Source organism: Quercus suber, unplaced genomic scaffold, assembly GCF_002906115.3.
Source record: "Quercus suber isolate HL8 unplaced genomic scaffold, Cork oak 2.0 scaffold_13, whole genome shotgun sequence".
Lineage (NCBI taxonomy): Eukaryota > Viridiplantae > Streptophyta > Magnoliopsida > Fagales > Fagaceae > Quercus > Quercus suber.
Window position 1 is genome coordinate 1,300,291 of NW_027069478.1, and position 21,259 is coordinate 1,321,549.

The 21,259-nt window shown below is 31.9% G+C and overlaps 1 protein-coding gene across 1 annotated transcript; it reads left to right on the forward strand.

Annotated features, from left to right (window-relative positions):
- Nucleotides 1–11,232: 11,232 nt before the first annotated feature.
- LOC112008830 (probable WRKY transcription factor 17) lies at nt 11,233–13,372 on the forward strand. The gene is made up of 3 exons (XM_024041177.2): nt 11,233–12,043; nt 12,706–12,831; nt 12,966–13,372. Exons 1-3 carry the CDS (start codon nt 11,337–11,339, stop codon nt 13,141–13,143), a joined length of 1,011 nt encoding a protein of 336 aa, XP_023896945.1. The 5' UTR covers nt 11,233–11,336; the 3' UTR covers nt 13,144–13,372.
- The last annotated feature ends 7,887 nt before the right edge of the window (nt 13,373–21,259 follow it).

Genomic DNA, 21,259 nt, shown 5'->3' on the forward strand with positions numbered 1-21,259 from the left:
TTTAATAAAGTTCTCAACAATTTCTATTTCACTACCGAGTACAGACAACCAAATTATTTGCAAAAACATGTGCTTGAACTTTTTCTCATGACACTCTTTGAGAATTGAAGTTTCAGCAGTAGAATCTAAATGTGTATTATTTTATTTATAAGTTGTCAACATCTTTCCTCTTAAAGAATGTATCAATAGTCCTGAAATTGGACACAACTAAGTTATAAATCACAAAAATGATTAATAATAACCCATTATAATTCTTGATAATATTAGTGAGATCAAATAAGATTTTATTTAACAAATCATGGGATTAGCTTAATATATTGTAGTTATATTACTATCTTGAATGAAATTATATATGAACGGGAATTAAGAATTACATTTTTTTTGGGCCTTAAACAAAAAGAGATTAGCTTAAATTTAGTGATAAAAAGATCAAAAAATGGAAACTTTATATTGTATGGCATACTTCTTCTAAATTCTAATATCAGATTTTGTACGTTATGAAATGGAAACTTTATCTTAATTTTCTCATTCATAATATATGTCATGCACCTACCACTTTTTTTTTTTTTTTTTTTTATATAGATACTTTCAACCAATAGTGTCCGCTCCTAATAATAACTTTTTATTAATAGACCAAGATATAAATCGGTTTTTAGTGTGAGAATTAAACCTTAGATCTCTTATTCAACCATTAGAGATTTTACCAGTTGAGCTAATTAAAACTCACCACCTAAACTTACTATTCTATTTTATTACATAAACTTCAAAATTCAACATTAAGTGAGGGTTTGGATACAATGGTTTCCTGCGTATGCATTTTTGTTCACGTGTTTTCTCCTTTTTTTTATTTTTTATTTTTTGCCGCATTGTTTGACTTTGAGGGACAAAAAGTACTGTGCATGAACAGTATAATACTGTTCACATACTGTTTATGCATTAAAAAATATTAAAAATGGGTTCCACGATACTATTCATACATTTAAAAATTATTTTGTTACAGTGTTTTTAGCAATAATCAGTTTTCAGTAACAAAAAATTGCATCCAAACGGACCCTAATTCTTCTCAAGGAAAAAAAATTCAACATTAATTAAAATAAAATTTCTATATAGTAAGTAACATAGGTTGAATGGTTCTTGTTCATTAAAAAAAAAAAGGTTGAATGTTTCTTTAGTTTGCTATGCAAAAGCCTCACCAAATATTGTTCCCAGAAATTTTCTGATGCTTTGTGAAAATGAAAAACAGGGTTTTAACTTTGAAGAATCTGTATGCCTAAACTGAGAAAAAAAATAAAATAATAATACTAAAAGAAGAGAAAAGAGAATGAAGAAAAAAGAAAAACAAAGATGACTCGTATGCAACACGCCTAAGTTAAAGCAGACCTATAAGTTGAAATTTCAAGATTCAAGGCACCTATTGACACAACCATGAAATAAAATGAAATTCTTGTGGTAAATTCAACAACTTTCGTTTCATGTCAGCTTATAATTGAAGAATATCAATGCATGTTACCTTCTAGGCTTCTTACACCAAACTTTTTATCTCTTATAGTCCAAAGTTCAAACCGTATTATAAGTAAAGTAGGTCATTGTACTCGTTTTCTTTTGAGAGTCAATGATAATCTGTGTGATGCGCCCATAAATATAGACTTTGTCGTTGAATTTCCTTCACGCTCTTTTACTACCCAACAAAAAAACAAAAGGTTATATTATCTTTAACAATTCTGGTTCCCTAGAATAAAGAAAATGTGGACATCTTCGTGCCACTTGCACAAAGTCCAGCCATTATAGCTTAGGTTTCTTCCTAGAATCAACCTCTACTATATGCTATTTTACTATTATGTAGCACGTGAATGTCACTCAATTAAAAGATTCCTATGAGTCAAAGTCTATCACATCTGTATATTTTAAAGAGAGAATTACAAGTTTCCAATGTGTAATGGTGGAGGAACAGCAAAATCATGTGGTCTACAACAACCAAAATAAATAAATAAAAAATTAAAAAGATTTCAATAAGTTTAACCGATAAAGTTTATAATAGTTGAATAATAGATCTGGATTCAATCTCTACCGACACCAAAAACCAACTAGTGACTTCGTCTAATGATAAGAATTTCTTATCACAATAATAAAAAACAAACTCCATAAGTTGAAATTTAAAACTCTATAAATAAATAAAAATGATAAAAAAATTAACACACAGTTGTACTGTATTTGATAATTAAGATATACTTGGGATCATAACTTGTGAAATCCGTGAGTTTTTAAAATTTTAAATTCTACTGTTTGCTTTTAATAAAAAACAAACTCCTAAGTTGAAATTTAAAACTCTATAAATAAATAAAAATGATAAAAAAAATTAACATACAGTTGTACTGTATTTGATAATTAAGATATACTTGGATCATAACTTGTGAAATCCGTGAGTTTTTAAAATTTAAAAGTCTACTGTTTGTTTTTAATTTCTAGAATAATAACCATCCAGTTCTGTTGACTTTTGCGAAGGGAACACAATTTTTGTGATCTCAAATCTTAATTTATAATGTTCCGGACAAAAGAAAATACTCTTTAATAATGTTATGGGATAGAATAAAAAAACCACAAGTACAAGAGAGGCCCTTGCATCACAATTCACAATGTGAAGCGATATATATAAAGCTGGACAAGTTCGGTAATCACTTTTTGGCCAACTTATTTGTAACAAAAGGAATCAAATCCTCACCAAATCCTCAAAATGTTGCTTAGCACAGTATTTTAATTAAAATTATAGGGTTCTTATAATGTTCTTTCCACTACCATGTTCCATTATCAGAAGAAAAGTCAAGCATTATGCATTTCTAATTTTTCATTTCTAGTTGATTTACTTTCTAGTCACTGTATTCTAAGGCATTAGTACACTTGCAAACCTTCTCAAACCCTGGTGCTCATAAGATAAGATTCTTAAACAATGTGTCGTTGTTAATTAGATATTTAAACCTATCCAAAAGTAACAAGATAAAGGACAATGATTTTGAAAATTTTGCTTTATAATTTGTCAAAGCTAGAAAGATTTCATTTTGGGAGTGACATATATAACACATTTGGAAATAGTAAAACGGAAATTGACCTTATAGGTTAAAATATTTGTTAAATTACAATTTTCTAAAAGCTTAAATTTATGAGACAATTGTTAATTTTTTATGATATTAGAGTAAACAATTATGAGTTTGAAATTTCAAATATTGTCTCCAGACTCTCCACTTTAAATTTCACTTAGGTTTCTCAAAAAAAAAAAAAAATTCACTTAAGATTGGTTTAGTTAGGCATTTTAGAAACCTAAAAGAGTATTTTTAAAACTCAAAACTCTGTTTCACAACCACAACTCCTTATAACTTGCTTATTTTAAACTCGAAACATTGTTTTCCAACAATTTATACAAACAAACGAAACCCTTCAACTTTGAATATTAAAAATTTCATGCATTGAGTCTATCTGGACCTATACAAGGGTAAGTGCTATAATATTTGTTTAAAATGATAAGAGTGAGAGCGTGGAAATTTACCAAAGCTTGTCCTACTTTGTTTCCAGGGATGTCTTGTCTCTTTCCAAACAATGCTTTTTATGCAGGTATGGTGCAATGGTGGTGGGGAGTGGAGTGGGGGACCTAATTGAATGGCAGAGCTCGCAAAAGCTATCAATCTGCTTTACTGTATAGGGATCTTAATTACGTGAAAGTGAAACTCAAATGGGCATGAGCTACTACCCTGCTACTTTCATGTCTTCAAGAACTGTTTACTTCGTACGGAAGAGTTTAGATAATTAACAACACTATTCTCAGTAGTCTTAACAGTGTACAAAATCTGAGCTTCTATTCTATGTCAGTTCAAAGTTTACAAAATTGTTAAGAAAAATTTGGTATGTGAGGTTTACTATTAATTTTAATAAATTTTACTAGACTAAGTGATTGATTAAACCAATTTAATTTGCAAGCAACTTTAGGAGTTCTGCTTGTGCATACTTTGTTCGTCGAATTATTTCTCTTGCAGCCTATATTGGTTGGGTGAAAACACAAAGGATGCAACTATGGAAATTGGAAAGTTGGGTAGAAAACATGAGTTTTGATTATTTGGTTAACCATAGAAAATGGTAAGATTCAAGTGTTTTCTATTTATGCCCATCACATTTTTACTTTTCCAAATCGGGATTAAAACTTGGGTGGGAGTAGGTAGTTAAGGCGCTTCCATGCCAACGTTCTTGAATATTTATTTAAATATTTATATTATTTTCCAACATTTATATTGAATATTTTCCAATATTTATATTTATTTTCCACCCTTTCAAGTAAACACAGTAGATGGGAAACTAACATTTTACTTAAATATTTTATATCGTTGAACTTTTCTATCCTTATAACATTTTTTCACCTTCCTACTTTTTCATTCTCTCAACCAAACAAAGTCAATGTCATTTTTTAGTGGTTATCAATGGAGATTTGCTTTCTTAAATTTTGTTGTTGTGATAAATGCCTGGTAATGACTTGTAATAGAGTTTGATTTATTGTTAGTTGTCACGTCAGTTTATAAAAGTTATTCAATAAAACTTGTATTACTTTTAATATTTTCTTTTTTTATGATAAGTGACACATTAGTTTGTAAAACTTATATTATAGAGTAAAAATTCAGAACTTATGTAATACCTTATATGTGTTTATTAGGTTTCCAAATAAATTATTCCACATGACGAATTTATTTGCTTCACCACAAACAATGTCTTCATCATTAATGACGATGGTTGGATAGATTTCACTATAATTTTTTTTGGTCAGATTGCCAAAAAAAGAGAGCCCATATATCAATTGTCACACCCCATCATACATTTATTACAATTAAAAAAAAAAAACATGTTTCATTAATATAAATTTACTTGAAATTACAATTAAAATTTTGTTAATCAAGCTAATATTTAGTAAGGACTAAATAATATCATCCAAAGTGTTTAACAAAATAATATCACAAAAAAACAAAAAAAAAAGTCTAAATATTCATGCATTTAAATATTTAGTAATACAAACTAAGTATTTATTATTAATAAATAGGAGCAGGGTGGGGATGAAGCAGAGCTAAAAAGCCTAAACTCATCCCCACCCCACCCTAAGGGAAAAATCTTGCCCCTTTCTTATCCCACCACCTTTGTGGGACAGAACAAGGGGGGGGTGGTGTGGGGAAGCAAAAATCGCCATCTCTAATTAGAGCAAGGCCTAGGTTGTGCAGCTCATGACCCAATTGGAGTCGAAGCTAAGAGGTCAAACAGAGGAAGGAAAGTCAAGCTTTATATTTTGGTAGAGGATCATCCTGATGACTGATGAGGTTTAGGTGTTGCCCAGTTAAGGGTTTTTTTTTTCCCCTTTGAATCAAATCAAAAAAATATTTATTAAAGAAATTTATTCTGCCATCAACGTTTCTTTTTCTATATAAAAAAATAATATATATCTATATTTTTCCCTCATTTGTGTTGACATAAAAAGTTGGCCATATAAAACGATTTAATTGAAAAACTTAAAATACAGGTAAATTTTTGTCCACTATAAAATTTATTAATATTTCTATAATTACTCCCACATTTCAATGAGATGATATAATCCAATTCAAGAACTTTATTAGTGTAACAGCACTCTTTCTTTTGTTCACTTCTACTTATTTATTTATTTTTGACATTGCAAATTTAAATGGTTTTATACTTTTTTTTTTTGGAGAAACTTAATTGGTTTTATACTGTTTATAAGATTCTAGCTAATCTTTGTTCTCTTTTTCTCTCGCTTTAATTGGCACCAGCTAATTTTCATGACTATTTAAAGATGTTTGTGCCACCTGGCGGCAACAAAATAACCCTACCACTTCGTGGTTCTCGACACTTAATAAAGTCGTAGTCAACTCTATCTTCGTATCTCAACCGTCAGATCAAACTCCGAGAAATCAAACGGTCAAATTTAATGGTACCGGCAACGTATAAAAAAAGGTTGGTCAACAGTTTCGGTTTAAGAAAACAAATGACTCCACGTGAACCCCACTTTCTTGGTTTTGGTCAGCTTTCTTTGTTCTCGATATTTTGATATTTATCGGAGGAAATTATCGTGGACTATTTTTTCACTATCTCGTGATTAATTTGGTGCATGATTTTGAATTTTTTTTTTTTTTTTGAAACTTTGATACTAAGTTATGAATTTTTCGACTTCGTTAAGTCGTAAAAGTCTCCCCAATGAACATTAAGATAATCAAAGTCTGTTCTAGAAATAGAGACTTTATTATATGGGAAATCCAAGTCAACTTACTCCATAATAAGAAAAAAAAAAAAAAAGATCCCATCAAAACAAAAATAAAATAAAATAAGAAATGGTAGTTGAAGTTTGATTTGAATATCCAAAAAATGAATTTTGTATAGGGTCTACCTTTTCATAATTTATTTATGATTATTTTTTAGAAAGATTTATTTATTTATGATTGATTAGCCACAACTAGTAATTAACAAAGAATTCGGTTTGTATGATTTTGTTGGAAAAATAATTAATTGTAAAATTGATCTTTCTCAAAAAAATTTGTATCATCTTTCTTTTTTTGGGGTTAGCCTTACTTCTTATACTCCGGAGGTTAAAAACGTAATTGTGATATACTTATCTCCCAAATTTATTACATAATTGCCACATTTGGTGTCAAAAAGAGTTTTGGGGAAGTTTTGAAAATCTTTCCCCTAGTGGACTGAGTCATTTGACTTCCAATGTATATCACTAACGCTAAATATGCTGAAAGGTATGCCTTAGCCCCATAAAGTTATTTGAACGTTGAATAAGGAGTAAGTCCTTCTTTCAATATCTAACTTCCTTTTGTCTTCTATCGTCTTCTGTCAACAAAAAAAAAAAAAAAAATTCCTTTCCAAACAAAAAAAAAAAAAAAGTAATTAGTATTTTGCTGTTTTCACATTGCTTCGTTTGTTTTAATAAAAAATCTTACAATGAAGTTAAGGTTATATTTGGTAACAATTTTTATTTTTCATTTTTAAAAACTTGTTTTTGGAAATATAAAGAAAAAACAATTTTCTTATATTTTTGAAATCAAAGATATGTTACCACCATGCACCTTTGGTGCGGTAGTCACTTCACAAGTATAAGTGCTTATGGGGTGTAGAGAGCTAATGTCGGGGTTCAAGTCTCTAGGAAGGAGTTCCACACACATATACATTTAGATTAGATTATAGTAAAATTTCTATTTTGTATAAAAAAAATGAAATAAAAAACATGTTTGGTTAGTTGAAATTAAAAAGATAGTTTTTTGAAGAAAAAAATAGAAAATAATAAAATATGTTGTTACTAGAATTTGAAATCTAATACTAACTAATTAAATAAGACAAATTTATTAAATTAAATGTGTATTTTCATTGACTTTTGAGAATTAAAAACTGAAAATAACATTTTGCATATTTTCAATTTCCTTTACAATTTGAGTTTTAATAATGGTTTTTATTTTCTGTCCATTTTGGGTTGCTAAACAAATTTTCTAGTCTCAAAACTAGAGAATTGTTTTTGAAAATAGAAAATAAGGGAAAAAAACAGCTACCAAACATACCCTAAGTTTTTGTTTTTTTTCTATGTTTAGTAGTATAAAACAAATAGGTCAATGAAAAATTATCTCTAACTTCCCTTATCTAGTTTGACATGAGATAAAATTGTTTTCCACTAAAATTAAATGACAAACAATTTTATCTCAATCAAATCTAAAAAAAGAAAACAAATCTATGTCATGCAAAACTAAATATGGGAAGTCAATAGATGGTTTTTCAACTCATTTTAAGGTCGATACCAAACATAATAAAATGGAATAGTTTTCTAAAAAATGCATTTTGAAAAATGATTCATTTTCAAGAAAATTTTAATATCGAAACATTTACTTAAAAGTAATCATGACTTTCTTTCTCTTATGTGTGTTGCTAAAAAAAAAAGAGTGGTAGTGAGTTTCAATCTCCACCTTTTATTTAGTTAGTGTGTGATGTGGAAATTTCTCATTAAAACAAAATGAGATTTCAGTTAAAAAAGTACCGAAGGTAAGCCAAACCCTAGCACATTTTAGTATTTTTAACAAAAATATCTATAATTCAAAATATAAGTTGGGCTACAACTTACAATGCCTATTTCATAATTACTATATTTGGTGTCAAATAAAGTTAGGGGAAGTTATGAAAATGTTTCATAATTAACATTAATGATATACATGAGAATGGAGTCTGTTGTATTAGAACCTCATTCCTTAACCTCGTTGTATGTGTGTTTGTTTCAAAAAAAAAAAAAATCAGCATAGAATTTATGGATTGATAATAGCCTTATAACTCAATTGCTTGACACTTACTAGTGTTTCTAATGAAGAAATCCATGATCCAAATACTCTCACCCAGACACCCACAACTATTTTTTTATTTATTAAAAAAATGAATTGTTACTTTATATTTCATATTACCCTTAATTACACACACACACACAAAAGACAAAATAAAGTGTGTATCCACTGTCCACTCTTTAATTGTTAACGCATTCAATACAGGAGAATAGAGAAAATAAAGAAGGAAAATATATTATATTATATGTGCGAGTTATTCTTACATTTAATATCCTCTCTTAATCTTTCTAATTTTTCAACTAGTATATTGATGAGGGGATTGTAAGATATAGTGTGAAAAAAGAGGATTAAGAGTAAAAAATTCGTGAAGGGATTGAACCAAAAAAAAAGAAAAAGAAAAACATATTGGATTGGATTGGATTGAGTCTTGAAAAATATAACTTTCATTAAAGAATTTTAAAGTATTTTAGTAGGTAAAAGTTGAAATCGGTGTAACAGCTCTAATTGTCAAACCAATACTAATTATCTTTTCCTTCTCAAAAAAAAAAAAAAAAAATTACTAATTATCTTTACACCTCCCTCATTGTGCACGAGTTAGGTTCACTTACTATATAAAACACTTAACCCAATAACTATTAATAATTATAAATTTATACATGATATTGATTCAATTAATGTATTGTTTAACTCTACACATGTTACACTATTTAATATATTTTTATTGATTCAGTTAATGTATTGTTTAACTCTAAACATGTTACACTATTCAATATTGATGATGAACAGAATCAATAGGCTGAACAACTCGGCTTCGATGGGCTGATAGCGGTAGCAAATGCCTGAAAAACGAACACCCTGTCAAAGGAGATCGGGGTGAACCGGCCTAATACCCTCCGATGGCTAAGTTAGTATCTTCTCACCAATGGAGTTCTAACTGTATTAGGAGTAAAAATTTCAGTCTCTCATACCTTTGTGTATTTCTAACCGGCCCTTATATAGAGAACTTTGGGGCGGTTATTGGCTCAATAACCTTCCCCAGATTTGTGGAATACGGACATAACTTCCTTAACGGCTATAGAAATTATAACCGCTACTAGAAGTTACATACTTGGGAGGAATTGGTGGCAATGAATACGGGCTGATTAACCACTCCAGAATCTGCCAAGTGTTGTGTGGTCGTCCATGTGCAATGCCCATGGACGACTCTTTGTCCGACTGTTAGGGTCGTCCATGCGCTTTGCACATGGACGACTCTTTCAATTTTGATTGAGGATTTCATCGATTCATACTCAGGGATGAGATGGCTGACAAATCAGAGATGTTCTGGCCGTCTAGCTAACTGGTGATCATGGACGACTTTTCTAGACGAACCATAGATGTAATTTTTGTTACCCCATCAAATATATTTTTATTGGATTCGAATTTTGACAAATTTGTAGTCCAATTACACTTTCTTTTTATATTTTTTATGTTTAAAATTTTCAATAAATATGTCACCAAACAAATGTTTAGATTTCAAATTTTTGTATTTTAGAATTATGCTTAAAATATTAATATGGTTCAAATAGCAAATAAGACATGATTGGAGCATTCACATCAAGGATCTAAAAAAATATAACATTTAGCAACTCAAAAACCTAATTTATCAATTTTAACAACTCACTTTACAATTCATCCCACATCAAAGTTTCAATTTTTTTACCATTTCATTTATAATAATATAAACAACTCATTAAAATAATAAAAAACAATCACCATAACCAACCATCACAAAATCATGAAAAAATAATAACAAGTTGCTACAGTGAGCTCTCATTTATGAGAGTTCACTGTAGTAAGGTACTAAATTTTTTTAGATATGACATACTTGATGGAGCATGATTTTGTGGTTTAAGATGTTAAAAATAGCTTTTGAGTAGGTTTGACACCCTTGTGTGTGAATGTTCTTATTATAAAATTTGACATATATAGTAAGAACATTAAAAAAAAAAAACTATAATTTTTTAAAAAATAATTAAGTGAAAATTGTATTAGATGAGGTAACGTGGTTTAAAGTTACTAACCCATGCTTTTACTATGTATATTGTTTTAGAATTCAGTTTTTTTATCAACTCCCCCCCCCCCCCCCTCTCTCTCTCTCTCTCTCTCTCTCTCTCCACACAACATCATGACTCATAAAAGTTTGATACATCAAATTCAATAATAAATAAAAGTCAATTTGAACAAAATTTGAATTTGTCAAAGCTTGTTTTTTATTCAATGGACTTGCCGTGTGTCCGTGAGTGAAGGTTCGCATAAGAGAGGACAACTAATAATTTTCCATATAAGGAATAGTTACATTATCAATCGAAAGGGTAAAAACTAATAATCCACAACAAAAGTCAAATCCAAATGTGTTCAAATTTCAATTATAATAATAACAATAAAAAGTTAAAAAACTTTGATATATTTTATACAGAACCATATTACCCAGTCCACTACTTAAACTGACCCACACGGCACAACAAAGGAACTACCCGTAGTAATTTTCAAGCTTCAAATAATCAAATATTGATATTTTCTCTTCAAATTTTGATATTTTCTCTCTACGAGAATTTGAAGAGAAAATGAGAAATATAATATTAAAATTTTATTCCACCTCCCACACACACTCAACACAACTCTTCAACTCAACAGACTAACCTCATGATTTATTTATTTATTTAATAATATTCACTAATCACTACCTTCCTTAGAAATCGTCAAACTCATCTCAGCCGTTTGATCCAAAAAACCCACTTTGACTTTTCAGATCTTCTAGCTGGATCTTTACCCGGTCATCCGGTCACCTCATCCCCCTATATTAACCCTACTCTTCCTTCAAATCCATACTCTTTCGGTTTTTCTATCTTCCTTCACAAAAAATACACGTTCATTTCAAAAGCAAAAAAATAACGCAGAACACAAAAAAACAAAAACAAAACCTTTCTAAGCCTACGAATGGCGGTGGATCTCCTGGGTTTTCCGAAGATGGATGATCAGACGGCTATCCAAGAAGCCACGTCACAAGGTTTGAGGAGCATGGAGCATCTGATTCGCTTCATGTCTAATCGGCCAAACCACATGGACTGTTCCGACCTCACAGACCACACTGTCGCTAAGTTCAAGAAAGTCATTTCTCTTCTGAACCGGACCGGACACGCCCGGTTCAGGCGCGGACCGGTTCGTCCCTCTGATTCTCCTTCTTCTTCTGATGACTCCATCTTTGTCCCTCACTCACAAACTCTTAGCCTAGCTCCTACTCCTCCGGCGCCGGTTGTTGCTCCGACCGCCGTGTCCCAGATCCCCATCACTGCTCCGGCGAGCTACGTTTCTCATCCACAGAGCTTGACTCTTGACTTCACAAAGCCTAATGCTTTTGCTCCGAACTCTAAGGCTTCGGAGCTCGATTACGCCAAGGATAGCTTCAGCGTGTCGTCGAGCTCGTCGTTCATGTCGTCGGCGATCACCGGAGACGGAAGCGTCTCCAACGGGAAGCTGGGAACTTCGATCTTTGTTTCTCCGGCGCCTGCCGTCTCCGGCGGAAAGCCACCGCTCTCGTCTGCTCCCTACAAGAAGAGGTGCCACGAACACGAGCACGAGCACTCCGGCGACGTCTCCGGCAAGTTCTCTGGCTCCGGCTCCAAGTGCCATTGCTCTAAAAGAAGGTACGGAGTGTTTATTCACCATCTGCAAATTTTAGCACAACCTCTCTCTCTCTCTCTCTCCTCTCTCTCTCTCTCTGGTTAAACATTTTAGTTCACCGAGTGAGACCTGAGTTAACTCAGAACAAACTAACACCTATATTAAAAAAAAACCTTTAATTCGAAAACTGTGTTTCCTTAGGTTTGTGAATGAATCAAAATTTTGAACATATAAAAAAAAAATCGAAGATTTTTCATTATTAATTTTATAGATGATTGGAATGAATCGGACGAGTTGACTCACTGAATTGACGTGAAGAAATTTCCGATTTGGGAGTCAACGAGTTGGTTCGGAAACAGTTAATCTATTATTGGGTACAGCACGCGCGACACTGACATGGTAGGGGTGTCTTGTCTTTTAACAGGGGTATTTTAGGAAAAAGGAAACAAAAGTAAAAGACTAGGTCCAAAAATTCAAACCTCGTAAACAAAACAGATTTGTCTTTATCTCTCGGTAGTAGTCCACTACTCCTTGGATTCTAATTCTGACCACTGACTTAGTTTAAAGCAATTCATTACGCACCCCTAGCTCACGTTAGCAACTGCGGCGCACAATAAAATAATTTTTTTGGGATTAAATTCGTTAATCGTTATTAATTAGTGATTGATTGTCGTTTTGATTACAGGAAAAATCGGGTTAAGAGAACAATTAGAGTACCGGCAATTAGTTCAAAAATTGCTGATATTCCACCAGATGAGTATTCATGGAGGAAATATGGTCAGAAACCAATCAAGGGGTCACCATACCCACGGTAACTATTATAGTCCTTCATCACTGACCGTTCAATTTATTGTTGTATATGATTTTGAAGTCAATTTTTTGATTTTTTGATTTTTTTTTAATAAACGTTGTTGATTTTGATGTTGACTTCGTTTGTTTCTTCAGTGGTTATTACAAATGTAGTACAGTCAGGGGTTGTCCAGCGAGGAAACACGTGGAGAGAGCACCTGATGATCCAACGATGCTGATTGTAACGTACGAGGCGGAGCACCGTCACTCGGGTCCACTCGCGATGCAGGAGAACGTGGCCTCTGGGGTGGGTTTGGTATTCGAGTCAACGTGAGTGAGAGATAATTGAAATATTTTAAAATTTATATAAAGGAAAAACAAAAAAAAAGAGAGAGAAGAGGGAAAGTTGGTAAACGACGTAGACTTTTGTAATATCGAGGTAGTGGAGGGGTTTGAATGTAAATTTGATTTTTAATTTTTAATTTTTAACATATATAAATAGTTGTGGAATTGGAATCTCAATCTGCTAAAGCAGGTGTTTAATTCATTAGACCTTTTATATCGTTTGGTGGTGATATTATTTATTTTTATGATTAATTTTTTTTAATTATTTAATTTCATGTTTATCTTGATTCGCCACTATGGATTCTTTATTGACAAAAAGGAAAAGGTGCGTGTGTGTTAAGAGTCAAAGAAGTGCGAAATAAGATGCTTTGTAGGTGGGAAGAGCATAATAATCATAACTCCAAAATGGAAGATGAGGTGGTCCATTCATTTCTCGTTGAATAGAAAATTGGAGATATTTTTATTTTTAAATTAATGAGGATATTTTTTTGGGTGGAAATTAGTGATGATATTATTATTAGGGGAAGCGTAGTTTGACCAAAAACCTGTGGGAAAAAAAAAACAACAAAGGAGAGAGAGAAAGAAATGGGAAAGGGGAGAGGAACCACTTGATAATAATAAATTATATATATAAAAAAGGATTGGATGAAAAAAAAAATCAGCGGTGGTTGAATTATATAAAATATAAATGGTCCACTTATTAATGTTTCAAGCTAAAAATCAACCATATGTGTTTCTTATATGGATGACTTTTGGTGGTCTATTGACTTGGTTTAATTAAAAAGCTCCAAAGTCAATATCTCCGTTCAGCATGTTGCAAACATGCAATGCATATCTACCTACCTTAGATTTTATCTCATAAATGATAAACACACCCTCTAGAATTTAGACGTGTGTCTTAAAAAAAAAAAAAATTAAAATCCACTACGGTTCTTTTAGAAACTTGGGTGGATATGTCATTATGATATGTTTAAAATTCTTGGTCATTCTGGTTGGATCGAATTTGGTGTTAGTTAGCCCATTAGACCTGATTCACTTGGGGGGAAGAACTTTGATGTGTTTATATCGAGCAAGTTATTTGATTGGGTTTTCGAGGTGGCTGTTGGGATTTCATATCTCTCTCTGGTTCATGAATAGCTTGTAGGCAAGAGAGACCTCGCAAAACTTGTTCATAACCCAAATAAAGGCCTGAAAGTTCATAGAAAGACAATGACTCGAATGTTGGGTGTGTGAAGTCTATGAATAATTGACAAAAAGGTAAGTGGTTAATATAACATAGTTAAACTCAAACTTTTAACTCTGGTAATATGGAGTATATTATGTAAATTACTTAATAGGAGTCTCCTTACAATGTTCTCAACAGTTATGTGTTATTTTTTCCTAATAGAAATCTCTCAAAATTGCACTAATCAACATAAAAATAAAAAATAAAAATAAAGAATATAAGAATAATCAAGAACACAAACAAATTTTTAATTCAAATAATAAAAAACACAAAATAGAAGAAGTCCCTCAAAAACAATAAATGCACTTTTCTTCCTCATTTTCATTAACTAAACAAATGCGTCTTCAAAACACACACACAAATTCTAGACATGCACCCTTCATTTTCAAATTTTTCTCTAGTTCCAAAGATTGTGACTTGTGAAGGGTCCATGGTAGTGTCAAAGGGGGCACACATAGTCGCGGCTACGGAAATTGTAGGAGACTTTGAGATTATGTTGTTGTTGGGTTCAGCCTTCGTAGCCTAATATCCAGCAAGGGGACTCTGCCTCTTTGGGATTAAGATGTCTAAGTAAATTAGCTAAATGAATTTCAATGTCATATTAATAGCTACCTTATATGAGTACTAGCCACATAAGCAAAAAAAGAAAAAGAAAAAGAAAAAAAAGGATGAGCTAAATCATTCTAGAAAATAGAGACAGAAATTGAACCTTTTAAAATTAGAGCGAGACAGCTAGAACTTACCCCAAATTTCATAAACCAAAAGTTTTTTTTTAATCTAGATTATTTTAAAACCTTACTAATTATGTTATTTATAAGATGACGTCTAGAGGATTAAGTAAATTATTATTTTTATATGTTGATAACTTTGACAAAATTGTAGTCATCTATTTGAAAAAGAATGATTAAGATTTGAAAATTTCCATTTTGTGTTGTTCCACCAAAAATAATGGAAAATCATAATCTTATTTGATTGAAGTGATGTCTGAGCATGATACTTTTTTAGGTAACTAAACAACTAAAAGTGGTATCACATTGTCACCTATATTCAACCCTATATTGTGTTCTACCCACCCCTTCCCTAAAATCTTAGGTTGATTAGTGACAAATAAGGTTGGTCCTGAGTTGCACCTACTGTACTTATGATGAAATGTGAACTTCAAAATCTGATAAATTATTTGACTGTAGAGACAAGAGGTGATGTCTTTTTCTATATTGGTTGGTTTGAATTCCATAAATTTTATGCTGATCTGCTTCATTGACAAAGCTTTAGGCTACATATATTCATATACTGCAGACGTTTTAATGATTAGGCTGGCTGTCCAACCAACTGGAACTTGAAAAAAGAGGTATTGGGCCTAGACATAAAAGTCCACCCCAATTCAACCTAATTTTCAATCAAATGTAAAATAGGTGACATTTAAAATATCCAATAATTTTAAAAAACTCACACAAATTATATTAAATCAAAATGTCATATATCTCAGATTTTTAATTAAAAATTGAAAGAAATTTGAGGATTCAAATTGGAAGAAAACTTATCCAAAAAAGACACACTCTAAATTATAGTTTTTGTAGGTAAAGGCCATTGAGCCCTCAGACTATAAAAGGATTCTGGAGATCATTTTTCAAGACAGTTTTTTAAAGGTTCTTATTGGGCCTAGACATAAAGGTCCACCCCAAATGCATAATCAGGATTAGTTTCCATTTGAATTAGAATTTAGAACTCAATGATATCTAGAATAGTGTTTTTTATTTATTTATTATAATTTATAAGTGTAAATTTACACGGGTACTGTAGCTCATTTATTTATTTTTTTAATAGTTTTTTTTTTTTTCTCTCTCTCTCTCTCTCTCTCTCTCTCACTGACACTCAGCTCTCTCTCTTTCTATCTCAGACGCTGCCTTCTCTTTCTCTCCACAATCCTTTCATCCTCAGTTTTCTCTACCTATCTCACATCTCTCACTATCTCGTTCAAAGCATGTCACCGGAGTTGCGTGGCGAGATCGGCGCTGTGGGTCACAACATGGCGGCAATGATCGATGGCAGCGATGATCGATGGTGGCGATGATCGATGATCGATGATCGATGGTCGAAGAGCGTGGCGAGGTCTCGATGATCGATGACGGCGGCCATCGCCAGGAGGTGGCGGTGCTGCGAGGCACTTTGGTTGAGGCCGGCGGCCGTCGAGAGGAGGTGGGTTTTGATCCATTTTTTCTGGTTTTTTGGTTGATTGTGGGTGTGGGTTTTGATCCATTTTTGGTTGAGCTTGAGGTCGGCGGCCATTGCGAGGAGGTGGCAGTGTTGCGAAGCACTTTGGTTGAGGCCGGCGACCATCACGAGGAGGTGGGTTTTGATCCATTTTTTCTAGTTTTTTGTTGATTGTGGGTGTGGGTCAATGGGTTTTGATCTTGATCGGCTTGGCTTGAGTGGGTTTTCCTTTTGATGATGCTGGTTGGGTGGTGATGATGGTGGCTGGGTGGTGATGATGGTGGTGATGGTGGCCGTGGGTCTGTGAGAGAGAGAGGGGCAATGGAGTGAGTAATAAAAAAATGTAAAATAATGAATATTTTATTGAATAAATGTGTAGAATAGATAAACTGATGTGTATGTTTTGTAAAAGTGGATGTGTAAAATAGAAAAAGTAGGTTTTTTCGTGTAAAATAGACAGAAAATTTACACGGACTGATGCGAATGCTCTAAAAGAGTGGTAATGTGCAACAAGCCCTACAATCCTTTTAATATTAAAATAGAGTATCGTGAAGCCCAATCCATGGAGTGCGTGAATAAGAATTTCTCTTGTATTCAAGGTTAATTTTTAGTATAAATGTATGCCCAAGATAAATTATCATATATACATATAACCATAAAAGCTTTAATTAAATATTTTCTTTCTTTCTTTTTCTTCTCTAATTTGGACTCCAGTTTCAGAATCTTTGATTGAGTTGATTCCACCTTGAATAGAGTTTATATTGCTGTGCGGTTACATTTGAACCCTCTTCCTTTTTAGAGGGAAAAAACAATTGTAAATATCTCGGATCATTTACTTATAAATTGTGCAAAGTCAACTACAAGCCTGCAACTTGGGAATATTTAAATAATGATTTGTAATTATGTTGTTCAACTGATGGAAAGGGTTTGCAATCATAGTAACAGAAGAAAGTTATCTACATGAAGGAGTTGTCTTTCAACTAAAAATGATTAGCAAAATAAAAGAGGGATTTATTTTTTTAGGGTATAGAGGGACTTTAGTTTTGTTCAATCATGAGAACTTTTTAATCCGTATATCCTACCCATGCTTGGTTAGAACTTAGAACATTATTTCCCCCCCAAAAAAAAAAAAAAACTCAAATTTTGGAAATGTTAATGATGAGCATTCATTATCTCTCTCAAATTTTGCTTGGATAGTTTAGTTTATTATGACCTTGGAAAGAATAATTCAATCAAGTTAAGGAAAAGGTCCCTGTCAAAATTTTAATTTTCTCTGTTTCTTGATTGAGTATAAGAATACAATAAATTTTATTGGCAAATGAAGTTATCTTTGAACAAATATTGAGTTTTTTTTTTTTTTTTTGAGAAGATTGTAACTTTATTAAGGGCCTGTTTGGATAAGTTGTTTCAAAATGTGCGTTTTAAAAACTAGTGTTTTGAAAACTCCATTTTAAAAACCACATATAAGAGTTTGGTTAAAATGTGAAAATATGCGTTTTCTATTTTTAAAGCTATATTAAGCGTTTGGATAAGCTGTTTTAAAAATAGTTGTTTTGAGTGTAAATTCCAAAAAATGACTTAACTATTTTTTGAATGTTATATTATCATTTTTCCTGTGATCAATGTTTTTATTATTATTGAAAATATGTAATTAAGCTTAATAATTACATTAATAATAACAACAATAATAATTTTTTCGTTGTTGAAATTCATGGAGAGAAGTTTTTCAAAATTAAAATATTAAAATAACTCATCAAGAAAAAGATATTAAACTGATTAGGAAAATAATTATATTAAAAATGTTAATTGCCAACAATATCAATACTAGACAATCCATTATAATAATAAAAAAGTTCTTATCCGAAAAATTAAAAACCAAAACACCAAAACAGAAATAATAAAAATATTGTTTACAACTTGCAAATGGATTGAGCTATTTTGTCACGAAAAAATTTCATCTCCTCATCTTGTATATTTTCAACGTTTGCCTATCGGCTACTACCTTCTCCACTACTATTGTTTCTTGGTTTGTCCAAGCCATGTTCATCCCAATTGAATCCCTCATCTTCCCTATTATGTTTTCTAATAAAATTATGCAAAACATAAGTAGCAACTATAATGTTTCTTTGGTGCTTAATGTCATAAGGTGGCATTTGCTTCAAAATTTTCCATTTATTCTTCCACACTCCAAAAGTCGCTCAATTGCACTTCTAAGTGATGAGTAAACATACTTAAACCTCTCTTCTATGTGATTCCCTTGACCAACTTATCGAAAATCTGAAAGATGATACCTCTGTCCCTTATAAGGTGGCAAATATCCTTTCCTTAAGGGGTATCTAGCATCAAGTAAATAATATTTTCCTAGTAAAAGAAAAAAAAAAATCTAAGATGTACATAAATAATATCCTTCATACATATTTAATATATAACATTTTTATATACCTGGTGGTGGTTTTGAAAAGTTGACAGATTGTTGACGGATAGCATCTAAGAAAATACGTGTGTCATGTGCTGCACCCTCCATCCACCCATAACAAATGTGAAAAGTAAATCAAAATTGCATGCTACAATCACATTAAAAGATGTCACGCCCTTTCTATTATAATATGAAGCTTTCTTGTCGTCTCCAACAACAACTTGGATATGTGTACCGTCAATGGCACCAATGCAGTCCTAAAATAGAATATAAAGTTTAGATACTTAGGAAATAATCCTAACAAATATTAGAAACAAATTAGAATGTATGAAATGAATACTTGAAAGTGTGGCATGTACAATGGATTCTTCTGTATATGTCTTGGAACTATACTAAATGTAGGGTCAGAAGGCTTAAAGATATCCATTGACATTATGTTAAGGCGTTTCAGAACTCTATGAAAATGTCTATGTATAGTCTCACCAGAATGTTGGAATCTTTCTTGAACTATCCTATAATAAGCTCCTTGTCCAAGTATCATTAAACATATACCTACTAACTCTTCAAGCCTAATATGCCTTGTGTGTTGAAGCTCATATGTATGTTGTAAAACATTACACAATTGAAGGAAAACATATGGCTTCATTCTAAACATTTCGTAATATTTCGTTTCATTACTCGTCAAACAATCTATCAACCACATATAGCCAGTTTGTTCAGAATCTCTACAAGGTTGTTTATCAATATATTTCATATAACATGTCACTGCAACATGACATCCAGCAACAACAAGATCATATAATTCCTCATCATCATATTCATCATTTTGCACATCATAAGAATGATCTTCATTACTATTATCAATATGATCATTGTAATCCATAGGAATATCACCTAAAATATTATGGCAATAAATTAGATAAATCACAATAAAAAAAATGAGTAAACATTTAAATGATAGGTACTGTAGTGTGATAGTGTGAATATTTGCAGATATTTGTATAGGTATGCATGGGTGGATATTTGTAGATATTTGTAAATAGGCATTGTGACAATTGTAGGCTTGATATTTGTAGATATTTGTAAGTAGGTGTAAGGGTGTGCATAGGTGGTGCGTATATTGCTGTAAGGGTGTGCATGTGTAGGTGCGACAGCTGGTGTGTATATTGTACATCATAATTTCTCATCATCATATTCATCGTTTTGCACATCATAAGAATGATCTTCATCACTGTTACCAATATGATCATTGTAATCCATAGGAATATCACCTAAAATATTATAGCAATAAATTAGATAAATCACAATAAAGAAAATGAGTAAACGTTTAAATGATAAGTACTGTAGTGTGACAGTGTGGATATTTGCAGATATTTGTAAAGGTATGCATGGGTGAATATTTGTAGATATTTGTAAATAGGCATTGTGACAATTGTAGGCTTGATATTTGTAGATATTTGTAAGTAAGTGTAAGAGTGTGCATAGGTGGTGCGTATATTGCTGCAAGGGTGTGTGTGTGTGTAGGTGCGACAACTGTGTGTGTAAGGGTGTGCAGGGGAGTGTGCGCGCGTGTGTGCACAGGTGGTGCGAATATTGCTGCAGAGGGGTGCATGTGTGCCTGCATAAGGGTGCATCTGAGTGTGCAGTGACTAGATTGTACTACCAAATGGATTGTATTGCTATTGAAACTTATTTTGAATCAGATAACTTAAGCACAAATGCCTAACACAACCCCTACTGGATCCAAAGAATGTATTATTATATATATATATATATATAATCATTAATATGTTAACTGTCCATCCACACTAATTTGACAGGAGAATGGATTATTGCAAAGTTGCAATTATTAATATGTTAACTAATTACAGCAGAATGGATGATACAACCAGCAAACCTAAATAGGAGAATGGATTATTATATATATATATATATTACAAAGTTGCAATTATTAATATGTTAACTAGATACACTAGAAAAAAAGAGGTTGCACATTGACCAAAAAGGAGAAACAGGTTACACCATTTGTGATGAAATTAATCACATTTTTATGTACCCAAAGGCCCACACATTGATATGACTTTTTTCAAATTGGAATTTTTTGACCATTTTCTAATTTTCATCCATCAAGCAGCCTGTCAACTCATGCTAATTACAACTAATTTCACAACCAAACAACAAATTGCAAGTATCATCATCAATGCAAGAAAGTAGGAATTTGTTGTATGGGCCTCTATTTGAGCCTCTCAATCC

What these genes read in the sequence shown, in the direction of transcription:
- LOC112008830 (XM_024041177.2), top strand. Translation starts at nt 11,337, where the DNA reads ATGGCGGTGGATCTCCTGGGTTTTCCGAAGATGGATGATCAGACGGCT. An exon ending in TGCCATTGCTCTAAAAGAAG is followed by an intron (nt 12,044 to 12,705) that starts GTACGGAGTGTT and finishes TTTTGATTACAG; the next exon opens with GAAAAATCGGGTTAAGAGAA. An exon ending in AAGGGGTCACCATACCCACG is followed by an intron (nt 12,832 to 12,965) that starts GTAACTATTATA and finishes TTGTTTCTTCAG; the next exon opens with TGGTTATTACAAATGTAGTA.